Below are 25537 nucleotides of genomic sequence, written 5' to 3'. Positions count from 1 at the left end.
TTCACCGGCCTGATCTGTAGCGACTATTCAGGGGCACCCAACGTCAATCTTCGGAAAATATCTGTTCGGAAGACGATTTCAGATCTAGAATTTTTGGAAAATTTCTTGTAAAATTTCTTGGTTGCCTGCCTCTGTTACGATTTTCGAACATCAAAAAAATGGTATAATTGCCCATTTTTAATGGATTTTTACCCTAAAATTTAAAGGTCACCTAGAATTTTCAGGAGCCTTTTTTCTGGCTGAAATTTTCGAAAAAGGTCAGTTTTGATCCAAATAATTTTCCGATCACTAGACTTTCAGCTAGGAAATCCGAACATAGGAAAAATTTTTAAGGGATAAAAATATGCCTATATCTACCGTTTAAATACTAAAATACGTTTAACAAAGCTATGTTTAAGTGGTTTTGAACTATTTTCTCGTTGGGTGCCCCTGACTATTTATAATGCTACCTCAGTTCGCACTGTACTATTAAAATTAGAAACGATCATCACAAACAGAATATGTGGGTCTCCTATAGAATTAGTGAAAGAGCAGGATCGGGAAAGTCCAGGACTTAAGTGAAAGGGGAAAAGTGGAACAGCTTAGTTTGGCAGAACACTAACGTAAAGCAGGTGTCGTTGAATGACTAGAGTGATTTTACTAATAACCCGGGAAACAGATACTAAAAATTAGGGCAAAATAGCTACAAGTAAACAAAAGGAGACAATGGAATTAGTGCATAATACCTCGTAGTATTCTACTCCAGTCCTATTACGCAGGTTAAGTGAAATCACTCTACAATGGCTGAAACTCCATAATTTCAGGAGAACGTAGAGACAAAGCAACGCTTTTCATTTTCTTTTTCTTAGCCGATGATATAGATACAGTCCTTTAGAATTTAATCCAGAAAAAAACTGCAACATTCAACAGGTTAATTAGATGGAATAAGGGCGATAAATTTTGAAACTGCGCATTGCTTTGTACTACCCCTTGTATGTTGTTGTATACGGACGAGGATAACAAGCTGCGGCTCGTCCTCAGGGTAAACTGCGAGCAGTCTCTTATTTTTCTTTGCAAAGTTACTGCACGCGGAACCTAAACACGCGAGTGGCAAAGCCAATAATTACGTCGTGGTTTGCAATCGCGCTGATGAGATAAGAACTAGACGGATTTTAAGAGAAAAGGCGGACTGAAAGCAGTCAATCCCCAGGGCTTTTCCGCTTAAAAGCCTTGGGGACCTGGGGCCCGTTTCTCGAAAGTCCTGATAATTAACGGGCCCGTAAAGCTGTTGTTGTTTACATGCAAGATATCAGGTTTCAATAGTTTTGCATCTAACATGATAGATGCAATATTTCGATCTACATTTGGATTTGAATATTTGATTTTGGGCCCGAAAAGGTACCGGGTCTTTCGAGAAACGTGCCCCTGGTTGGCTCGTCTTCCGCCGGAGATCTCGCGGATAATTCAATATCAGGACTGGAGTCTTCCACTGTGGGAGAACCTAGTTCAGCATCATTGAGGCCTCTGTTTTTGACATGAAGGGCCCCTTAATATTTTTATTCACCTCAATTTTAAAATACAATACCGTCAACTAAGCCCCGGGCGGGGCCTCCTGACTATGGCTCCTTCCCTGGGTTTATACATCTTTCTTGGGGTTTTAGGAAGGCTTATATATATACGGAGGGGCTTATATCCGAGGGGGCTTTTTAAAGGCAGTAAACAGTATTACATTTCGGGCGGTGATTTTAATAGATGCCCCACTCCCAATTCCCCTCGGAATGTGCCTTATCAAAAAAATGCGGAAAAACTGAACAAGAGAGTGTTCGAGTAAATACGTTAATGATTGTTTTCATAAGTGTTTGATGTAAGCAGCCATTCCGGCTGTTTTCCCTGAGGCAGTTTAATTACTGTATTTGTGATAGCTAGGCATAAGCCGTGTCGATTCTCGCTACAGAGATATCAACACCGTACGGCGGGTAACAACGCAAATGATCTATTCTTGATGTTGTCTATTGCAAACAACTAAGGTATGTAGGATTGCAGACGACTAGTTAATTATATCAAGTCATAGTTTTAATTTTTTTAGATCAGAACATGCAGAGTTGCATGGTGACAGTCACGATCGCGATAATGAACAGAATGATTTTACAACTTGTTGTATTCCATAATTACAACGATATTGGTTACTGAAAAGCTTAAGTCCTGGCAGTACGTAACCACTGGCTATCCTCCCTACCTGAAAAAGAACTAGCTACTACCATAATTGCCAACTTAATGCCCATGTGGTGAATATTATATTGATTCTGAAAGGAACATTAAGGCTTTTTATTAACTGACTTGTTGTCTACGCAAGAGTCTAGATCTGTACCTGGTAAGTAGAAATATGTATTTAGAGGCTGCTGCGTTGAAACCGTGCTTGTGTGTCGCTTAGCTTCACACATCTTTAGTTCAGAAGTCCTACTATAACCAACTCGATGGACATTATCAAAAGCAATTCCTTCACATAATAAACTTTTTTAATGTTTGTGTTTGACGAGGCGGTGAAAACCCTTGTGTTAAACCGGGACAAAAGAAGCACCAGGTTGGAATTTCATGAGAGTTAAATACAGATGAAACGGAAAACGTTTATTCATTCTCTTGCTTCAGGTTCTAGTTATTTCAAATTCTATCAATTATTGCCATTTTTTCTTTTACGCTTCAGTTCTGACGACTTTTTTTTTTAACCAGCTCTCATTAATTTGAATACGACTCAGCCGGAAAACTATTCCAAGCCAGGGCCAATTGCAGCTCGTCCTCGACAAACGTCCGACGCAAAACTTTACAAACCACCACCCTGCTGCTTTATAGACTGCGAATTTTTGGATTTATATGTGTGACTATTGAACCTCTGTAGTGTTGATGTTAAATCTTAATGTTTAGTTAAAACCGCGGTGATCGAGGGACTAAATTATGGTGCCGGAAACATGCATGCCGATTTTGGTGACCGAGCGGTAAACACTGTCAAACTTCATATAATATTCCAGCCTTGCTGTCGCGTTGTTTTATTTATAGGATTAAATTAGCTGCAAAAACATCTGCAGTAACATCTGTAAACCTGAAGAAGGCTGGTATGGCCAGCCGAAATATTGTTATAAAAAACAATATATGTTGTTTTAAATCGGCTTTGCAGTAGTCTTTGGACTTCTTGTTCTTGGTTTTTTATTTATAGAGCAGAAATTTAACTCTGGTTTGTCTCTCTTCACCCAGATGCAATAAAAAAGTTACCACCAACATACTGAGAGTACTTAAAATTCTCAGAAGCTTACTAAGCATAAGAGGTGAAACAAACCAGAGTTATAACGTTTAAAGTTGAAACAACAGGTTCAATGCAGTGGCGGAACCAGGGGAGGGGCCCGGGGGAGCCGGCCCCCCTTCTTATTTTTAGACAAAACTGAGGCCCCAAGGGTCGAAAAAACTTTTTTGGAGACCCCCCTTTCCTAAGGGTCTGTATGATCGCCCCCCCCTCTTATCTCAAGGTCTGTATCCGGCACTGCACTGTTATCTAGACTATGGGCAGTCTCTCTTTTTTCTTATAGTCCGTCGAGCAAAACGCGCGAGACACGCAAATGGACACGTTTCGCCGCTCCTCGACGCTCGCGCGCGCGTGCTCTCCGCTCAATACATGCGAAGAAAGAGAAAGACTGCTCGCCGAGTGTAACTGTTATCAGTTCATACTTTGCAATGGAGATTACTTATTGTGAGATTCATGTTTTGCGTTGCAAAAATAAACAACCTTGGAAAGAATAACAACTCCCAACATTGTTGGATGTTACATGTTGCTTCCGTTTGCACACCCTGTTTCATGTTGTTGCATGTTTTTGGGAATTGTTGCATCCGTTTCCACACCACTGCCAACACGGACGCAACAAGCCACCTATTAGGATTAAACAACTCAAGTATTAGGATTAAATTGAAAAGCTTTGAAAAGGTGGCTTCTTCACTGTTCTCTATCCGGTCACTAGACTCTCCTTCTATGTTACCAGGATTTTTATACATGGGTTGCCTCACCCACGAGTTCCCCCTCTCTATACCAACCACCCTGGAACCCGAACGTTACTACGGTAAGGTGTAGTTTATCAACCTGCTCCATGAAACCCCGTTGACGATGTCATCATGATGACTCGGCCGTTTAGACTCTGCAGAGGACAGAAATCTCAGAGGTCCTCAGTCAAACTGGGACGCACGATGGTTTTAAAATTTATTTATTTTGATTCCTTCTCATTTTCCCTCAATTTCAATTTTATTACAATAGTAGTTTATAACATTGACCATCAAAGGAAGTTTAAAATACACCTGTCGAGTACATTCAAAATAAAACTGAAAAGAAACACTAGGATAATATCTTTAGAGATTTTTAACCTATCTATTAGACTTTGATGGATGCACTTAAATGGGGCGACTGTTCCGTTTCCTGCTACCGTTTGGGTAAACGCTAGTAAACGCTACATTTAGGGACATTGCGCGCGTCCAGGCAGCTCGCTTTGCAACTGAAGTAGAGAAGACAAGACAAGACAAGACAAGACAATATTCTTCAGATCCAGTACGTATGGAGACAACTACGTAACATTTAATTATCCCTATTTGTCCTTGATGATCTTACCGGAAAATAGGGGACTGTAAAAAGTCTATCAAAGAAAAAAAAAAACACAAGAAAAACTCAGTTTCTCTACGTCGCAGTGACTCAGGCAGTCTGAGATCATTAACGTGCGCCCCACAAAACCCCGCTTTCCGGTCTTAAATTCAAATTCTCCAGTAAAATAACTCAACTTGCACACTATGGATAAGTGCTTGCGTCTTGGATTTTGACTTTTTAATTATTTTCGCTTGAACTTAACGGAAAACCTCCATTGAGTGAGTCGAAAATATTTTAATTTTTCCGACGGAAAAGAAGTTACATTGTATTTCCTTCCTGACATTATTCAGTTTCCTTCCTGGGTAGAAAGTGGTTCAGGACCAACGTCAGGAAAAAAAATTAATGTCGGTGAACGGGAGCTAAAATAAAGTACGCTAAACCGATTTTAAGAAAAAAATTGACTATTTTGTAATCCACCATCGCTAGAGTTCAAAACAGTCCGAATTTTTGGGTATTCAAGTACGCGCGAACAGACTCGCGCGCAGTGAGACTCTAAGGCTATTCTTACGTTACACTAAACCAATTTTGAGGAAAAAATGGACTTTTTTGCAGTCTAAAGCGATGGTAGCAAAACAGATTCTTTTGACACCTTCCTTGTTTTCTTTACATTTCACTGTACGAAAACCTATTTACGACCTTCACGATAAAAACATGCACTTCTAAACAACAAGCAACTATAAAATAATTTTGTAGGACTTGAATATCAATGGAGATTCGTCTGCTGGATAAACATTGTTTAAAAATGTCGCTAGTTAGTTTCGTCCGCTGTTTAGAGGTTGGGAAGGTCATTTTATCTTTGACACCAAAGTACATAAAGCAGCACAAATCAAACGTGTCCTACATTTATAAATAAATAAAGAGCCTTTTGTATTTGTTTAATGATATTCGTATGTAGTCGCTGCCCATAAACCGTGTCGAGGCTGTTGTTTTCAACAGCTGAAAATGGCGCCAGTTTTCAAAATTGTCAGAGAGCAAAGGTCCACGGTTTCTGGACACTAAACTGAGCAACCGGCTATTAACGAAGCAAAGATAGTGGCACAAAGAAGTAAGTGAGAATTGTCGCGTATTTAAAATGTAAAAAGCTGACTTGAGGTTAGTAAAAAAGGCCGGCTTTTTCTGTATCACTGGCAACGGATAAATTTGACCTGCAAGTGCGCAATTTGATGGATGGTTTACACCCGTGCTGTGGCTCTGCGTTAGTATATCTGTTCTAAACAAAGTTAAGGAATAATTTAGGTTAATGTTTATTCCAAGAGATAGCATGAAGAAGTAAGACCAATATCTGTGTGAGAATGATAGTAAGTTATTAAGTCTTTTGCATATTAATCATAAGTAATCAGCTGAATGCATGATCAATTGTGCTCTTAAGTATCCAGTATAAACCTGCTGAACTTCTTACTTTCTTTTCGCATTTGACGTTAAAATCTCACATTTTTCTGTTACTATGATAATTCTGATTACAACATATAGACACATGAATTTTTCTATCTAACAAATTTGCTTGATGTAAGGCGCGACACAAATTTAGTGCGCTTCAAAGAGTCCGGAAAAGACCATTAAATTTAGTTACCTGTCGCGCAGTCAGAGGTTAGGTAGGTAAAAGTACTAGTCAAATGAAAAATTTCTCCCCAATTTAATTTGTGTCCCGTAAATCGGCTAGTGTTTTTTCTAAAAGGGTTTTTAAATGCACTTGCATCCCTGAACTTGTAAAAGCACAATTACTTGTGCCGGTTGGGCTAAAATCTTGCATGATAATTCATGTATTGTTCTTTTTTGTGGCTGTCGCGAGCCAAAAAGAAAAAAAACTGACTCCGCGGCAATTCAAGAATGTGTTGAGGTGAAAAAACAATGATCAAAGCTTAAGCTTTACTTTTGCGTTAAAGAAGAAATTTTAAATGTTCAGATTAAACTGAGTCCAAGCGATGACTCTAGCATGCACTATTCTCCCGCCAATTTTCTGCAATAAGCGCGCGCAAATTTTCGGTGTTCAAAAATTGCCACTTTTTGATCCCGTTCAAGAGAACTATATTTCAATATATTCTCAGTTAACACGGCCATTAGTGATTTTAAAAGTTCTAAATGTTCTGAATGTTCTTTAATTAATTTATGAGACTACAATAAAGCACAAAGCCAGGGTTTCATAAACATAATTTACATGTCAACGTGTTTTTAAATTTGTTTTGGTTTACGTTAAAAGCAATATATTAACCAAATTATCATATGCAACTCATGACCGTTATATCGAAAGAACATTAAGCTCATTTACCTCACATTAACCTTTTCTTACAGCATAACCGATACATTATCTTCGAAACAACTTTTAAAGTAGAGCCTGTGGCTACCATAGGAGTTTTGGTCATTGCTGTTTAGCAACAAAACTGACCAAAACTGGCGATAGCATTATGTAGAAAATTAGAAGGGCCCGGCGGTAGTGCCTGATCAGCAGATATGTTTGTATAAAATTGATATACATCTCGATTCATAAGAACACCAAACAAGTTATTAACTAATAGCAATACCTTAAAAATCATTGATTATTTTCCCTTTGTGGTGCTAAAATATTGATATAATTAACTGATACCAAATAGAACTTCACTTTTAAAACGTATAGTGCAGTTCATTAAATGGCTGAGGTTGTTTTATCTTTTATTTCTTCATGCAGGGTGACCCCAGGGATTTCATATGAATTACAAAACACTTCGACTTGAAGGAACTGAAGTGTGGAGAATCAATTCAGTGGATTTTGATCGAGTGCCTTTTGGCGACAAACCACTTCTTTCTGGAAAAGCCTATATCAAGTTCTTAAACAAGAGGAAAGCATTTAAGGACATAATTCGCGATGTAGGCTGCAATGAAAGGTAAGTTAAAACAAAATAGATTACTTAGGGTTTTTTTTTCGGTAAATTTGATTTGGACTATTGTTAGCATTCACTTGTATTCGAGTGTTAAAGAGCAGTGTGATTGAACTAAACTGTGTTTGCAAAAGCATATCAAAAGCACCGAGAAAATAGCTAATCGCTCCTAGACCTACTCCCACATCGGTGAACGGATTTTCTGAGATTTAAAGGGAGTTTCATTATTAATCCATAAACTGATGTACTTTGCTTAACACTCAACGTTTTGTCGCTCAGCAAGAACTCCAGAAGTTCCTCTTACAAGTACGTTTTCTCCTCAAGGGATTTGCTGTGGATAAAAAAGTTGCCTCTATTTATCTCAGATGTGTGTTCTTAATCGAAATATACCGCAGATTTCTAGCGAAATCCTTGTTTTTTCTAACAATTTGCATCCCTTCAAAAGGATTAATAAACATTCGCCTACAATGGGGATTCACTTAGCATAGCCTGCATAAATTAGTCTCAAGAATCCATCCTAAACTTCTTTCCAGCGATTCACTCCTCTTATGTCTCTCGAACATTAAAAAATGGATATCGATATACATCTCTGATTTACTTTTTCACTGACAGAAATTTTCTTTCAGTAGAGTTTTTTGGTTTTCGTGTAAAGTATGAAGACTCGCCCGCCAAGAACTTGCGAGATTATAATTTATGTTAAATATGTGCCTTTGACTTGAAAACTTCAGCGCGCTTTGCCCAAAAATAATCATGAGACCGGCGAAAATTTTCAAATCTAAGCCTTTACTTGACATTTTTAACTTTTAAAGACGGTAAAGCGAATTTAAGTTAACGTTAGTGCTATTTTTGTAGAGCTTGAATCTTCGAACCTATTGTTTAGATTCGCTTCACTTGTGAGAATTATGCTCAACCACGCAATTATGTGCCATTTTAAGGGAATGAAAATCACAAACGACTTAAAGAAGATCTAGAAAAAAAACAAAATTTTATTTTGATGCATGTAAAACTTATCAAAAGCGGCCAGCATGTTAAAAAAATATCAAAGTATGGGTGAAAAATAGGTTCAGTAAGGATCTAGCCTAAAACTAAGACCGAGCTCTTTAGGAATGTTAACCATATGCGTCCAATGAACTGTGTCAACTCGCACAATGGGTGTGTTCAGTAAATCGTAACGGGGATTTAAATGTCCAGTCTTTGTTCCAGTCGCGTATTTACTTGGCAAAACCCTTTCGTGTTCAAAGTCAGTAATGATTGCGTATCCGAAATCCAATTTAAAATGTATTTAAGGCAGCATATGAAGCACTTCACGTATATGTCTACTTGCTGTTTTTAAAGTGATTCGCTGCATGTTTTTGCACTGTGCTCTCTCTCTCGTTTATCCAAATTAAGTCTACTTTGGAGTGTAGAGAAAAGCAAAGGTATACAAAGGCATTTTGTAGTCCAGTTTTAGGCTGCACTCGATAGTTAAAGGCCCCCAAAAGCCCCATTACCATGAAAACGAGTACTACCAGACTCACACTTTTAACATACGTTTCCGACAACTCCTTGTATATATAAAGTTTTAAAGCTTTTTGACTTGTTTCATCGGTGTATACCTTAGTTCATCGAAAATCTATGTTAGGTTCCTTTACTTAAGAATCACCTTAAGGCTATAATGAAGTTTCAGAAGCGTATACAGCTGTTTCGAGAAAGGTTGTCGGAAAAAGTGCACGCGACAATCCCGAAAGGTTTTGTGGGTGGTTTTGAGTTTACTGTTCTTCAAAGAAATTTGAAAAAATGGCACGAGAGGCCATGGACTTATGTTTGAAAGTGCTAAAGGAAAGCAACAAATCGAAGTTCGACAGCTACAGTGTCAGGAACAGTGTATTGATCATATCCCATATTACCTTTCGGGATTGTCGCGTGCACATTTTTCTCCGACAACCTTTCTCGAAATAGTTGTAAAAGTATGACTGCGTATCCACGTCTTTCTTGGAAAAAGCAGGGCATTCTGTCGTCCTATATTTTTCTTTGACTTGTAAGAGTGGCGAAAATCCTTAGGTTAATGGCTGAAAATATATTTATTGATCAATAAAATTGTTTGAAATTTGTAACGTCGTTTTGTAGGCACGGGGGAGTATTCTCAGGTACTTATAGCGCAGGGGACCACGGTTTCACTCTTACTAGTACCGGTTTCTTCGAAGGACATATTAAGAGGCATTCTACACGACGTTCTCGAATTTACGGCTATTGGGTAATCGGCTTATTTACCCGCATCGTAAGTGCTTATAAAGCAACGAGGGACGCTGACATCCCACGCATGTTATGAATAGCAACCCCTGAGTTTAATTTTTCACTTTCGTCTCAGCGATGGAACTCTTCTGTGCGACACAGTGATATTGAAAGCTTTTGTTTTAACTCCAGGTGCCACATGATTTTTTCAAAGGTACCGGTGGATTATATTCGCTGTCGAAAGGATAAATCTCTTTCCACTGGATACTGTCGCAATTAGTGTCTCTAATACGTATCCTCTGGTTAGTCGGTTTATCCGGTTGATAGCAGCTTTTGAACGATTGGGGCCTGATGTATGACGATATTGAGTCAGAGCACTGAAGAAAGGAAATCTAGAGAAAAGAATCAACTTCCTCGACTTCCCGTTGTTATATTTGATTGACGTCACGGTTGCCGGAACATCAATGCACTCTTTATTGTACGGGTTAATGCCTCAGGATTGATGTTCGAAGTTCTTGAGGATGACATTACAAAACTATCGGTCGCGGCGAATCCCTGCCAAGGATAACTACATGATTGCTACCCCTGAGAAATCCGCTTATCACCGAAACTTATCACCGAAATCTTTTTTAAACCGCTCTCCAGGTTGGTTTAGGGCTCTGTCCTCTCGAATGAGGGTAAGAAAATTGGCGGTTTCAAAAATATCCGAGGACGAGGCAACAAGTGGATTAAGAACATCTGGCCCCAGTTGTTCAAAGGGTGAATAGCGCTCTCTACTGGGTAAATTACTATCCACTGGAACTATTTCGCAATTGGTTTTCGTAATACTTATCCTCTGGATAACATCTTTATTTAAAATTTGTATCAGTAATTCTATAGAAGATCAGAATGATTCTTTTCCGAGCAGTTTAGTTTCCTTCGTGAATATTTTACCAAAGGAAAAGTTTCTATCAGTTCGTTAAAGGGAAAAACGCAACAAAAAGCTATGTGCAAACGGACGCAACAACTCTCAAAATTATGTGGCCAACAATGTTGGCAGTTGTTGCGTCCGTGATAGCAGTGGTGTGCAAACAGGTGCAACAACTCTCAAAATTATGCGGCCAACAATGTTGGCATTTGTTGCGTCTGTGATGGCAGCAGTGGTGTGCAAACGGACGCAACAAATCTCAAATTACGTGGCCGACAATGTTGGCAGTTGTTGCGTCCGTGATGGCAGTGGTGTGCAAACAGGTGCAACAACTCTCAACAATGCTGGGACTTGCAGTGCATCATGGGAAGGATACAACTCATAAGACTTTGTAAACCATGTAATGCCCCTCTGTGGCCTAAAAACGGTCAGAAGAGCTGTGGAAACGGATCTAACAAGGTTGCGCTACGCTTCGGCGATCACAGAACAGAACAAAAGAAATGCTTGGAATTGTTAGCTCACTAGTTTGACCGGTTTGAAATTTTGCGCTACAACGCCCAACAACACGCAACACCATGCAACAGGGTGTGCAACATGTAACATCCAACAATTGTTGGGAATTGTTGGCTAACAATGTTGCGTCAGTTCATTGGCGGATCCAGGGGAGTATCGCGGACCCCCCCGGCTCTCCCATTTAATTTAAGACCAAACTAAGGCCCAAAGGGCCGAAAAAAAAATTTTTGAGACCGCCCCCCCCCTTATCTTAGGGTCTGGATGACCGGGCTCCCCCCCCCCCCTTACCTGAAGGTCTGGATCCGCCACTACAATTTTCATGGGGCTTAACGTCCACAGTGGACGTCCACTCGCGCAACGCTTACTTTCCCAAAAATAAATCTAGAGTTAAAAAAGATGTTTTCCTCAGGCCCCTAACAATTCAATGAAGGAGGGTCTCTTTCTTACGAATGATAAATTTTCTACTTTTTAATTGACCAACCTGTCTATGTTATTTAAAACATCTAATTCTTTCTTGCTGTTACGGAGATTGTTTGTTGGCCAGAACTTTCCCTTTTGTTATTCTTTGAAAACCCAAGCACTTTAATTGGCTCCTCTACGTACCCGTGTGCGGTTTGGAAATGAATTGATATTTTTATTTGCTCCCAGCTTGCTACAGCTGCTGAAAGGTTCATTGATTTTATCGTATTTATTTTTGTTTTAATTGTACTTCTACAGGTGTAGACTATTTGTATACGTTCGTCAAAGATCCACGATGACTTGAATTTATTCTGACAATAATCGAAGCTTTCTGCAATTTGGAGACATAACAGCACAAATAGAAGGAGGCAAAGGAGAGTGACAAAAAATCAACGAAAGGTGCGACCTTGGCTAGGTGAGTCACAAAGCTAACTTTACGTTTCAAGTAAAAGATTTTCTACATAGTTGCCATCAGACAGGCAAATATGTCAAGAATATTTTAAAACGTTTTTCCTCGATCGATGCTGATCAGAAACAGTTCTGCGCAAAATAATGTCAAGTTCGAAGCGCAGTTTAACGAGCTACCTTGAGCTTTACCTATGGGCGCTTGTTATCTGCCCATGGTTATAAAACTAATTGTAGATTATTTGGTTTTGTTTAGTTTACCTGGAATTTTCATTAAAGGGAGGTAAAAATTGGTGATTGTTAATATTCAGATTCAACCCAGATTAAAATACAGAAAAATCTACGTTTCCAAAATAGTCCTACGAAACTAACCCGACATAATAACAACGAAGGACGAACAGCGTATACAACTAAAAAAATAATAATACCAGATATGATAAATAATAGATAAGGGATAGAAAATTATAGTACAAAATGACAATTTTGGGAGTTATCTTTACCTTTAAATTTTTACTGAGTAACGAAAAAAATTTACTTAGCCTGACGCTCAGTTTGGTTTGAACAATATCATGTTATTCTTGACCTCCCGACTGTATCAAAAGGAGACGTCATAGATATATATTTCTTTTTACTGCTGACACTATATTCCGAATTGAGCTTATCATAAACCTTTTGAATTTTTGATACGTGAGAGCTACCGCGGTTCGTATGTCGCTCGAGGCTGGTGAGAAAATTAGCAGTTTGCTAAAGAATAATGAAGCAATGTATTGGATGTAACTTTCTGTATTTTCTTGCTTTATTTGACAACAAAAAAGTTGTTAAGTTGAGATCTCTGACAAAGAGGGTCAATTTCGATAAATATCAAGTTAGAAAAAAACAAGGGAATTGTGGCATAAATCTATCACTGGATTATAATTGATTCATTAATCCTGAAAAACGAAAAAATCACCCTAATTTCTTTGTCTAAAAATCTGAACTACTGAAAGAGAAAAATTAGTAATTTCTGTAACATATCTATTTTCCCTAGCTTGGCATAAAAAAGCAAGAATTTTCAACAATAATCATCTGTCATCTTCTTCTCTGTTTCCTTGTTTTAAGTGTGTATACACTGATCAATTATTCATGCATTACAATTTTAAAAGAGAAAATAACTAAAACCTAGCGAACAAAGAAAGAACTAGAAAAGATTTACTCTCAGAGCGTTATCTTTGTTGGGTTTATTTAGAATAGTTCTGCTCACGTGATCACAAGTTGCTTCCGGTTTAAAAGGTCGTTAAAAACTGAAAGTCGACGAAACAATTCGAGATGGTTAATTGCAAGCTTAAGATTATACCATGCTTTGAAACGGTAGATCTTAGAATATAGTCCCAGGTATGTAAAATTATCCACGTATACGGATCAAGGATTGTGAACTTTCAGCAATGTTCCTGGAACTATAAATTAAGAAAAATTTTTCAGCCACCACTAACTGGGGACTAATAGATTTAGTTAGATGAAGTAATTAACAAGCTAACAGAAAATTTAAGATTATAATTTTCTTGAGAGATGCTCCTGCATAACTAACGCTCAAAGTTATGCGGATTTATAATTATTTTTTTAAAAAATAATGAAGTGTGAATTAAGATCTACCCGATTTGAGGTTGTGTTAGCTTGTTAGAAACTATGTCCTAAAACTAATTAAATAAGAACTTTGTGGCTCATTGTCAGAGTAAAAAGAAGTGACGTTTTCTGTTTCTCCCCATCCATGGCCACACGTAATTATACATTTCCCTTCAATTACAAAATTGGCGGGTTTCCTTTTAGCTTTTACGCATTCAGTCTTAAAGCCGAATTAACGCCTCCAGTGAGTGAAAAAAAAAAAAAAAAGAATTAAATGAACACGAAAAAGAAATAAATGAAGCATTGCTTTTTTGTTTGCAAAAAAGTGTTGGGAAATTGTTGATGTTTTGCTATAGTCGTCCTTTTAAGTAATTCGCTCCGATCCCCAAATATTTTACCTTTGTGTTTCTATAGCAAAGTTGTAATAGTGGCCTTGGCAATTAAGTCCTCCCGGATGATCACATGTAAAAAATTGCCTGCAGATTCCGAAGTCGACTTAGCTACATTTCAAGAACCATATGAACTACATTTAACTAAGCATCAACGCGAACCATTGTAAATTATATCAGGTAGGGGGCTTGATTTCCTTGGGATTAACTTCAAATCGCACTTGCGACATGGACACTGTTGTATTACAGATACAACTAACAAGTTAAAAATGCCACAAATTGATTCTTTGGCTCTTGTAAGTTTTCCTCGCAAGCTAAAAGACTGACCAGGCTTATCAATTCTTGAACGGACGTATTATACTTGAAATCATATATACAAAATTCCGGATGATGCACAGGTTTTAAATCAGTTTCAACTAATTCAAACTAATCGAGGCAGGCCAGTCTCAAAAGTTCTAAATATTACACTGATAGATCTCCGAACAAAAGAGTTTGAGAAAAAAAAGAGGTTAACAAAGTAACAGTTTTGTAAAACAGAGAGAAACGTATAAGTAATATGGTCCATTAAATAAAAAAAGGAAAGCTAATAAATTAATACATTGTGGCTGAAAAGCCCAGATTGGGAGTTACAATAATTAAAACGTATGTATGTATGTATGTAATAAAAGGAGAGAAAAATAAAATAATCATGATCTGATAGGCACCTAGATATATGTATATAAAGAGAGACGAGATACAAGTTAATAGTTTTTTCTGATTGGCGATCTTAATCAATCAGTCACGATATACCATAAATTCAACTGCTACAACAAAGCTAGGGATTTTCTTAAACCGTAAATGGCGGTTTAGTCAGAGATAAAAGCTGACGAAAGTAGATAGCTAACTATACCTAGGTTCAGCTTAGTTAACAGCTGTGTTCTGTTAACAACCCTGTTGTGGTCACCAATGTAATACCGTAGAATTCCGAAAATAAGCCCCGGGACTTACATTTTTCAAAGGCCCCTTTTGAGGGGCTTATTTTTGGAAGGGCTCATCTGCGGAGGGAAACTTGTGTTTCAAAATCGATTGGGCTAGCCTTATAGTTGGAAATAAATTTACCGTTTTTACTTTGTTTTATTTTGTATTTAAGGGAAATTTTCCAAGTAAAAGCCCCCGGGGGGCTTATATTTGGAGGGGCGATTTAACGGAGGGTTTTTTGTGTGAGCGGTTTGGGGGGCTTACATTTGGAGGGGCTTATACATGGAGGGGCTTATTTTCGAAATTTTACGGTAATTGGTGCCAGATGTAAAAAGGGGCCACAAATGTTAAAAAGAATTTGTGCCGATTGTAATAACAAGTCACAATTGTAATTTTAAGGGGAAGGACACAAAGGTAATAAGGCTGGAGTAGTAAGTGAACAAGAGGGGTAAAGCACCACAAATAACGAGTGGATGTGAGCGCTGTACAAGTATTTTTTATTATTTATTTATTGTTTACCCTTTAATTCTCTTCTTACAGCGCAATGGACATCATAACACTGATAATATTAGCTATTGTCGGCGGTGTTATGATAGCCACTGTAGCAGCCTCGGGTATTTACTACTCATACCGATCAAAGAGAGATCGTGAAAACGAAAAGGCGGCTGCTAAAATTACCAGTACTCCTGCCAGACGGACCGCGCGTGTTGAGAAGGAATCGTACGTTGTTTATCAAGATGAGTCTTTGGTGGATTTTGATAGCATTCCAGTTCAGCCTGAGACAAGGAGACCAATCAGGTATGCCCACAAAAATGCCGTCAACGCTTGAAACGTTTTAATTAAAAAAAAGAAAAACGGTGTTCGCTTAAAGTATCTTAAAATTATGGCAACTTGTCAGTTATATTATCTCCAAAAAAATTGGCCAATTATCGTTCCAGAACAGTGGTAAAGAGCCCTCTTACTCCCGGTGTAGGAAACAACAAAGAGTTTTAGAAACCCGATTACGGCAAACTGTAAACGTCAGTTTGTACCACGTGACCAAGTTATCCCGTTACTTGTCGTAAATTATATCCACTCAGAGATCAAAAGTTTCATGCCAGTTTCTTCTTCATCTCGTTATAAAGGAGCAAGGGTTGCTCAGTGGAGAGCGCTCACCTCCCACCAATGTGGCCCGGGTTCAATCCCGGGGTCAACGCCATATTTGGGTTGTTGTTGGTTCTCTCCCTTGCTCCAAGAGGTTTTTCTTTTTGTACTTCCGGTTTCCACTCTCCTCATAAAACCAACATTTCCAAATCAGTTCCAATTCGACCGGAAGTCAGTTAGGGCCTGTTTACATGGAGTGGGGGACCCCGGTCTAGTGGGGTTGGTTTCTTTTGTTTTCACGCTCTGGGGGACACAAAACAAAAGAAACCTACCCCACTAGACCGGCGTCCCCCACTCCATTTAAACAGGGTCTTAAACAAAGAACCAGTTACAGTGCGACTGGGAAAACCGTGAACACCTGAAATATCTCAGGAATGGTTATTGTGTTAGGACCAACAATCACAGGAAAGATCAAGACGCATGAACTGGTCACAAAACCACAAAATAATTAACGATCTTGATTGCGGTTTAGTTTTCTCGCGCCTGATTGGCTTTTTTCTTGGAACACAATAACATTCCAGAAATATTTCTGGTGATCACGGTTTTCCCGGTTTGACTGTAATGGCTGTGCTACTTCCAAATCGTTATTTATTTATTTTATCTATCTCCTTCTCAAGTAGGGTTAAGGCCTGGGGCTAATTAATAATTATTCTACGAGTGCGCGTTGGATATGCCATGGTAGGGTACGCGCCGAGTTGGCTATAATTATCTCATATCTAACAAGCGCGAGTGGAATAATTGTTCTATTAAAAACGCCCAGCTTGTTTTTAATTTTGAGCAGACGCGTACAGTTACCATATTTGGAGAGCAAGGTATGATGGCTCATTTACCATGATGGTTAAGCCAATCAGAGCTGTAGACTTGCATTATCCAATGATTCAGTATTTGATAATAGGTATTACATATATTGCTTCTGCAAAGAGAATAGAACCGAATCGAAATTTGGCACAAAGAAAGCCACAGGGTCATTCCCCTGAAATAGAACTTAACATAGCAGTAGAGATGCGCAATGCAATTCAGGGGAATGACCTTAAAGTAAAACTATCGCCTCCGTAAGTCATGTGATAATCCATGTGACCATTTTGCTAAGTGACATATTAAACTTTTCAACGCGTCACGTTTGGATTGACTGTCCATCTCACTTCAATAGAAAATTTTGAGGGCAAACGTCAATTAAGGGACCGACATTTAGCCTTAAATAATCCAAAACTTTAAATTTCGAGTACATTCATTCCAAAATTAGAAAGTGAAATACGTTTTCCGTCCATCGGAAATGCCAATTCAAAAGTAAATTCGCCACCATCAAATCGCTGAATTCCTTCCATTTTAAATTTCTGTCCACATGAAAAGTCATGTAACCATAAATGTGCGATAAGGCACCAGAAGGATTGTTCGAGAAATTGTCGACTTGACTCGTTTGCCGTAACTCTGTTTCTACAAAGTAAAATAGTGGAAATCTTCTGATTGGTCAAGTACCGTTCTCCCCCAGGTCTCCAGATGATGTGTATCCCCCAGTAAGAGAAGAAGAGCAGGATGATTATCTACTGAGCAACTTGGATATGGATATCAGTACCTCGGTTATTCCGCCGGTGAGTCACGCGTATTACCATCTAAGTCGGAGCAGAAACCCCATAAGCGGTTGAAGTTTCTGGTCGGAGTGAATGTCACATTTAAAGACTAAAGAAACAACAACATCAATTTTTGCTTTACATGATATTTAGGCTTTCCGCTACCTTCACAGGACACTCCTTCTCACGCAAACGTTCTCAGGCTTCGTCACGCGTTCATTCCTTTTTTCTAGTGAATATTTTGCTGAAGGACTTATCGGACTCCCTTCTCCTTCGTTTCTAGGACGATGCAATTGAGAGGAAAGGATGCCTGGAATTCACGCTGCATTATTATCAATTAAGGTGGGTCAATTAATTCATTTTCCATAGTGTAGATCTATCAAGAAATTAAATTCACGTTACTTGGCTTATTTGAAATTAAGATAACTCTCATTACATTTTGAATTCCTATTTGCAGTTCCACTTTGACATTAACCCTAATTCGCCTTGGTGACCTGCCTTTGCGCCCTGATACTGGCAAACCTCCGGATCCCATGATTGAGTTTGAGGTAAAGTACGCTCACGATGGTAAAATCAAATCCGAAGTCTACCAAACAACCAGCAATCCGCATATGTATGAGAGCTTTCGGTTTGATGTGCCTGTGAACGACCTTGGTAACCAGACGGTGACCTTTAAAGTGATTGACATGATGCAAACGAACATACCAGAGCCACCACCCCCTCCGGAACCTGAGGACGGCAAGAAGAAAAAGAAGAAGAAAAATGAACCCCCTCCCCCACCCCCTCCACCGCCTCCATCCCCCACCCTCATAGGATTTGTTACAGTGCCTCTGGTCAGCGTCGCTATGAAAAAGCTTCTCTCTGACACTGAAATCACCATCCTTCGAGACGTGATTAAGCTGAAACCTAGACAATCCTCTCCAGAAAATATAGTCGCTGTTGGGGGCGAGACGGTGGTGTCGACTACAGGGACTGGTACAGATGATTTTGAGGATGCTGTGGAGACAGTAGAGGATGATGAAAAGAAAGATGAAGACACAGAAAAAGATGAAACATTAGGAGAAGGAGATGAACCGGATTCCTCTCAGGTAACAACCTTGCTTGAAAATTCCTTTGCCTAGTGTGGGAACTTTTTATTGGTTATTATTATTATTAATAATAGAAGTTTGTACCACGCAGTTTCTATGAAAATACAGTGAAAACCCGCGTGTAAGAACCTAGCGGTTTAACCCTTTGCGTACCAACTGGCCATATATGGCCAGCTAATCACAACTCCCCTCTCGGAGACCATAAAACGAGATCCAAGGGCCTGGACGCCATTATTTCATTCTGTGTCAGACTACATGAAGTTATTTTGCAGTTTTGCTCGATTTTGCTCGATTTTGCTCGATTTTCGCTTAAATTGAGACGAAGTTTGAGAGTTTCTTATAAGTTAAACATTTTCAGCACGGTGATTTAAAAATGGCGGCTCTTAACCCCGATCGCACACTCGATTTTTGCTCCGCAAACGATCAAAGCAATGTGGAAATTCACTTTGTTGACGAGGATGACTTCCCTCTTATAAACATAATGGAGCATCGAGCCTCTGAAGAAGAATTTTACTCCGATGAATCGCAATCCAGCGAACAGGATTCCAGTGAAGACTCAGCTGATGAGAGCACACAGGAGGTAATGGAGGTCGTGGAAAGAGAGTGGTCCAGAGAAATTAAAAGAAGAAGAGATATTGACTTTAAAGAAAACCCTGGGATAAATGTAAACACCAGAGATCTTAAATCGTGTTTGGATTTCTTCTCACTTTTCTTTACACCAGAGGTATGGCAGTTATTACTTAGTCAGACCAATTTGTATGCAGAACAGAAAAGAGGCCCGAGGGAAAGCTCTGTATGGTACCCAGTACTGTGGATGAAATGAAAGCTTGGTTAAGTCTTTATTTAGATATGGGCCTAGTCACTAAACCAAGTATCAGTTCTTATTGGAGTACTGAGGCTGTCCTAAGCTCGCCTTTCTTCCCATCTGTCATGTGGTATTACAAAGTTTTTTTTTTATATGGTAGAGGTTTGTGTGTCAAATGCACACATTCTTCAAACCAAATCCCAAAACCATGCCAGTACAACCAGTTTAGAGTTTAGGAAGAAGGTAATAAGTCAGTGAGTTGAAGGGAAGAGCTTCAGGAAGGACACAGGTTTGGTTCAGGCCCCTGTTGTTATTCCAGACATAAGGTTCAACCGTGACCATTTCCATCATCTCATCAGCAATGACACCAGGTCCGCATGTAAAGTGCATGTACAGAATGTAAAAACCATTTACAGCTGTGCCATTTGTGGTGTCAGAATGTGTGTTGAGCCTTGTTTTCTAAGATACCGCACAATGCAAAACTATTATTTTGATGATGATGCACGTGATGGCCCACGACGGCTCAAAGAAGGGATAGGGAGGCCCTTTCAAAGAGGAAGGAAGAGAGTATTGAGAAACTAGCTCTTCTTGTGTAAAAAAATATATTTCTATGCTGTAAAGGTACCCAATAAGTTTTTGTATTCAAACCCTGAAAAAATTTTTTTGATTCCCTCTTCCTGATAAAAGAAATTTATTCTTCACAGAAAATATACATTATACTCCAATTGTTTGTTATCGATTTAAACCTAAATTGTAAGTAGATTTTTATTTTGAAAAGAAAAGCTCAAAATTGTAACTTTTTAAGCTCACAGCAAGTTATTTGAACGTTTCCTGAATGTTTGCATAAAATTTGCATAATTATGCTAATTAGGTGGCTCGTGACGTCACAAAAGTATCATATCCCATAATTTCTCTAACTCATATGAAAGCATATTTTCCTTGCTTTCTAAATATGTATAGGTCTGCAGGTGTCTGTAATAAAGAAGAGACTTGGCAAGCATTGTTGTAACTATGCCTATTTTTGTGTGAAATAAATACCACCCCCCTTGGTATGCAAAGGGTTAAGAACCTGCTCGTAGAAATTTCCCATTTTTATAGCCCAAAATATAAGTGTTTAGCCAAGCAAAATTTATTAGGTTCTTATATGTGAGTTATGGGATATTTTCATAACCATTTTTAACCAAGAAGTATAACTTTGGTGACTTTGTGAAGTGAAGTCTGTAATTGTTTGTTTTCTTTGGACCTTGTGTTCCTTGAAGTTCAGCCATTTAAAACATTAGTCAGGTGCATTTCTTTACTTCTGAACTATTAAGAACAGAAGTTGACTCCTTTCCCTTTTATTCTTGATACCAATTTCTCTAGGTACTTACATAAAGGACCAAACCTATTTTTTCTGCTCGTACAGGAATGGTTTCTACTGAAAACTTAAGAACCTAACTAAGAACCTACTTTAGCCTAAATTGCCAATAACTACCCCCAAATATAAGAACCTGTTTTGCCAAACTTGGAAAAATGTAGGGTTCTTACAAGCGGGTTTTTACTGCATTCAACTGCCCCTTACATAAGAATCCTTAATGGTTGCAATCCCTCTTTACAACAGACTCAGAATCTAAAGGCTTAAGCTCGCTACACTGTTCGATTCTTATTTACAGTTCTCCTGAAATGATCGATCTGAATCTACCCTCTAGCGTTTAATCTTAAATCATTCGCAAATACTAGTTCTTTTTGGCTGTATCCATGACAACAGGCTTTCAGTGCAATGTTCTGTTTTTGCACACTGTCTTTTAACAAGTCAAGGTCTGCATGTCAGGGAAAAATCTTCGTGCAAACATCCGGAAATATATGAATAGGTGTTCATATTCCTATTTAAAGCTGGATTCGTATGAAAATGAGCGTTCTTCAATGTATAATAATAATAATAATGATTTGGAGGTACCACATCCACAAAGTGGTTCTTCGTCTACCCGATTCCTGATCGAATTGGAATTTGAAAATGTTGATTTTTGAGGAGAGGGGAAAACCGGAGTACCCGGAGAAAAACCTCTCGGAGCAAAGGAGAGAACCAACAACAAACTCAACTAACATATGTCGTCGACCCCGGGATTTGAACCCGGGCCACATTGGTGGATGCAAGCGTTCTCACCACTGCGCCATCCCTTGCTCCCCATGGCCAATTTTCTAGGCTTAAGTTTATTTATTCACAACTGGTCCTACTACCATTCTACGCAAGACTTTTGTACTTTTGATATTGTAAAATACCAGTAACGTTCCCGGGAAATATTTGGAAAAGGCGTTTTTTTTCTATTTCAAGGGTATACAACATTGAAAATCAATAAAGGTTTAGTTTCTAAAATAAACTGTGGTGTTGGGTCGGCGAGGGAGTAGAACGCAAACATTTGGCTTTATCAACTGCATGAGTTCGAAAATTAGTTTTCAGTTAAGTGGAACTTAATCTCATTTGAAATAGATGGTTATTTAACAGGCCTTGCTTTGACCAAGAAGCCGAAGGTTAGTGAGACCTTATATACAACCTAGCAATCACGCGGTACCAAACATCAATTGTAGTTACTAGTTCGTGGGAAACAGTGCGCTAAAATGTGTAAACAACAGAAAGGGGCTGAAGGCTGATTTAAGTTTCGCAATCAGGGTTACGGGCTCCTAACTACTCCAAAATGAAACTGAAACTGTTACAATATTTCCACAGCAATCACTTTTTTCATTCGAAAGCGACAAAAATAAAGGCATCTTTCAAGTTAGAAATCGGGAAATCTTAGAAAATCACTCCGGGAACTTTAAATACGCTCGCACGAGACTCAAAGCATAGCATATAGAGTGAAGTTCCTGAATGTTTATTCTGTTCTAAAATTTCTTTCGATTCCCTCACTAAAAACTTCGCAACCGTCTTTGATGATTTGAAAAAGACGAAAGGTCGTTTATCGAAAGGGGCTATAACCTATGACTGAACGAATGCACTTATAACAACGCTAATAAAGTCATTTGTCATAGCTACGTAATTGTCAGTCTTTTTTACGCTTCTCTTAGGCAACTGACAACGCAAGCTATTAAGTACGTTTTTCGTTCAATATTTAAGTCTTTTATTAAAGCATTAGGAATCCCACTCACCGGTAGTTTCCTTCCATAAACTTCTTCATAGGTAGAGGAACAGGCAGTTCAACCAGTCTCTCAACCTCGTCCCTCGGTTACATTCTCTCGTGACGTGGAGCCAGACGTTCCTGGGCCTGCACTGCTGATATCACTGGCATACCTAAAGTCATCTGAAAAACTTACAGTTATCGTGATGAAAGCAAGGAGTTTAAAGCCAATTAGTAAGAATAAGCCACCAGGTGAGTTACATTCTCGAGTTCTTAAAAGCAAAATCGTTATTACCCTATCAACTTATACAGAAAAGGATCTGGGCCGTAAATCCTCCTTGTAAGACATATTTTGCTATAGGCATAATCACAATCGTCGCCATTTGATGACAAAGCCAAAATACTTTAAGAGTAGCAGGAATCATAAGTATCCAAAATGTGCACAGTTACGTCACAGTTAATCCGCTTATCTTTTCAATCCACGTTTTAGATCCATTGGTGAAATTGTATATAAAAATGGGCGAGAAAAAGTTGAAGAAACGAAGCACGGTGGTCAAAAAGCACGACGTCTCTCCCGTATGGAATGAAGCTTTTAGTTTCGCTATCCCCCATCGCATTCTACACAAAATAGCAGTGCTTTTACAAATGAAACATTTCTCTGAAAGAGGAAAGAAACGGTTGATTGGGAAGGTCGTGATCGGATCGACGTCAAACGACGAAGCGGTAGATCACTGGAACGCCATGCTGACGACTACAACGTCCGTTGCTAAGTGGCATCAGCTTGAGGAGGAACAACAGGGAAGAAGGTCAAGCAAATCAAATAAACAAAAGGCGTCCTAATTGTTTATGAATTCACGATCATAATGGTCCAAAAGAAGGGCTGTTGGCTGAGAGCAAAAAGTGCTATAAATACGCATGCGTGAATTATCGAACTGTTTGTGTCCTTACAGACCAATGCTATTCTCGTAATACAGTGAAACCTCGCCCAACAGCCACCTCGATAATACGGTCACCTCGTTATTACGGCCACTTTTTTTCGCCGGCTGGCTAAAGGGTCATACATTTTCTTATAAAAAACCCCTGGTTAATACGGCCAATTTTTTTTGGCCTGTTGGTGACCGTATTAACGGGGTTCCGCTGTGCAATGGTCATTGCCAGCCTAGCTCCTAGTCGTTTCTTAATCAGCTAGGCGTAGACTACCTAAAGCCGTTACGTCATCGAATGAGACTCCCCAAGAAGAACTCCTCCCCTGTCCGGCCCAGTCCATATTCGGGACAATATGAGAACCACTAGGGAATAGGCTGCGTAAATACGTGATCTATAACCGAGACTTGGTTCTTTACCATTTACAAAACGTTTCCGGAAAGACCGACTGGAAAGTAAATAGAACACGACTTTTTGGGTCGTTCGAGTGGAAAATTTCCGGGAACAACGGAACCTCTGGAAAGGCAGTCCTGTTTTTCCGGACAAAATGATCGGAACGGATTATTCAAAGCCAACCCTGAAACCAGTCTCAGGCTTTCGCGGCCGTTTTTCGGTAAATGGAACGAATGAAATTTTTACAAATAATAAAGGCAATTCTGGGAAGAAGTTTACCAGTGCTGAATTTTTCTTACCATTTACCCAAACCTTGAACCGACCGGTTTGCCTATGTAAATAACAAACAACCCTTTATATTTTACTCATATCCAAGCAACAAAGTCGAGAAGCAAAAAAGCCTTTCCGAAGATCGCCTCCTTTCGTTTACTTCTTCACATATGAAGGAAAGAAAATTTAACTTTGGCCAGAAACAGAAGGCCTCAGGAAGCTTCAGGAAAAATGAATAAATTGTCCCAATCTGCTATGATTTCTCACCTCATTCATTTTTGTATTTCCCCATACTGAGTTGAGAACGCACGAGGCGGGATGTATTTTTTAAACTTTCTTTCTTATGGCACTTTCTCAAATTGTTTTATTTTCATTTTGAGATGGTCTTTACTCCTAAGAGTGATTTGATAAAAAAAAGTTAACAAGTTTTACTAACAACGGGAAAATCGGTTTAAATTGCCTTTAATCTAAGCTTTTATTAAATGTCAAACTGAGTAATCATGAAAGGCACTTCTAACTGACGATTTCACGTTTTAATAAGTGAAAGATCAATTGGAACGAAGGGTATTGGAACTTCTGTTTATTCTCTTAAATTAATTCTAGAACAAGGAACTCCAAAAAGTTTTCTGGAGCGGCAGTTATTATATCTAGGTATCCTTTTTAAAGACTGGTGTGATGGCACAAAAAACAGTCTTGATTTGAACGGGTATTCGTCTGATATCAGTCTTGACCTCATTCCCAGTTTCTAATGATCGCTTATTTGGGGATATTTTTATAAATAAATAATAAGACCTGAGGCGAAGGGGCACTGAGACAGAAATTAGAGACAGTACTTTTTCATCCCTCCCCGATCGTTCTATGTGCTCATTTCCTCGTCTTTGTAGGACCCCTCTCGGCTTTTAAATCCGTGTTCCCTGCAGCTCAGCCTTGGGAAAGGGTGTGTAGGAGGTCAAAAACCTTATGGATGTTTTTATGGTCTTTGAGTATACTGTACTGACTACTAAACAGTAAAGAAACGCCAACTGGAAAGAAGCAGGTACAACTTATTTGAAAAGCTTGTTTTAAATATTAAAATATTCTATTGCAACCTTCAAGTTAAGGTTGCCCATGTTGTGACAATCGTTGGTAGATTTTTATCCAAATTATGACTTTCTTCTTTCTGTGTAGTAATTTCCTGAAACCTCAATCACATCTGTGTTCAGTTTGTTGACTTTTTCGCACCTGCAAAACATATTTAACATCCAAGTTAAAGTTACGTCACTAAGGTCAGCTACCCTTCGGGACAATTAATTCTCGCGCGGATCGCGCTTG

General features: G+C 38.8%; 1 protein-coding gene across 2 annotated transcripts; it reads left to right on the top strand.

The window, feature by feature from the left end:
- Positions 1 to 1881: 1881 nt before the first annotated feature.
- On the top strand, positions 1882 to 25160 carry LOC140931342 (uncharacterized). 2 transcript variants are annotated; one of them, XM_073381136.1, is made up of 9 exons: positions 1882 to 2006; positions 7314 to 7509; positions 11852 to 12008; positions 15484 to 15741; positions 17576 to 17675; positions 17938 to 17996; positions 18112 to 18742; positions 22702 to 22891; positions 23130 to 25160. In XM_073381136.1, exons 4-9 carry the CDS (start codon positions 15488 to 15490, stop codon positions 23477 to 23479), a joined length of 1584 nt encoding a protein of 527 aa, XP_073237237.1. In that variant the 5' UTR covers positions 1882 to 2006; positions 7314 to 7509; positions 11852 to 12008; positions 15484 to 15487; the 3' UTR covers positions 23480 to 25160. The 2 variants fall into 2 exon arrangements, with proteins under 2 accessions (XP_073237237.1, XP_073237238.1); XM_073381137.1 differs by lacking the exon at positions 1882 to 2006 and adding an exon at positions 5592 to 5696.
- Positions 25161 to 25537: the final 377 nt, after the last annotated feature.

Source organism: Porites lutea, chromosome 3 (assembly GCF_958299795.1).
Source record: "Porites lutea chromosome 3, jaPorLute2.1, whole genome shotgun sequence".
In the NCBI taxonomy this organism is placed as follows: Eukaryota; Metazoa; Cnidaria; class Anthozoa; order Scleractinia; family Poritidae; genus Porites; species Porites lutea.
The sequence above is the reverse complement of the archived record's forward strand: the minus strand, read 5'-3'. Positions and strand labels throughout refer to the sequence as shown.

What these genes read in the sequence shown, in the direction of transcription:
- LOC140931342 (XM_073381136.1), top strand. Translation starts at nt 15,488, where the DNA reads ATGGACATCATAACACTGATAATATTAGCTATTGTCGGCGGTGTTATG. An exon ending in CTGCATTATTATCAATTAAG is followed by an intron (nt 17,997 to 18,111) that starts GTGGGTCAATTA and finishes TCCTATTTGCAG; the next exon opens with TTCCACTTTGACATTAACCC. An exon ending in ATGAACCGGATTCCTCTCAG is followed by an intron (nt 18,743 to 22,701) that starts GTAACAACCTTG and finishes ACTTCTTCATAG; the next exon opens with GTAGAGGAACAGGCAGTTCA.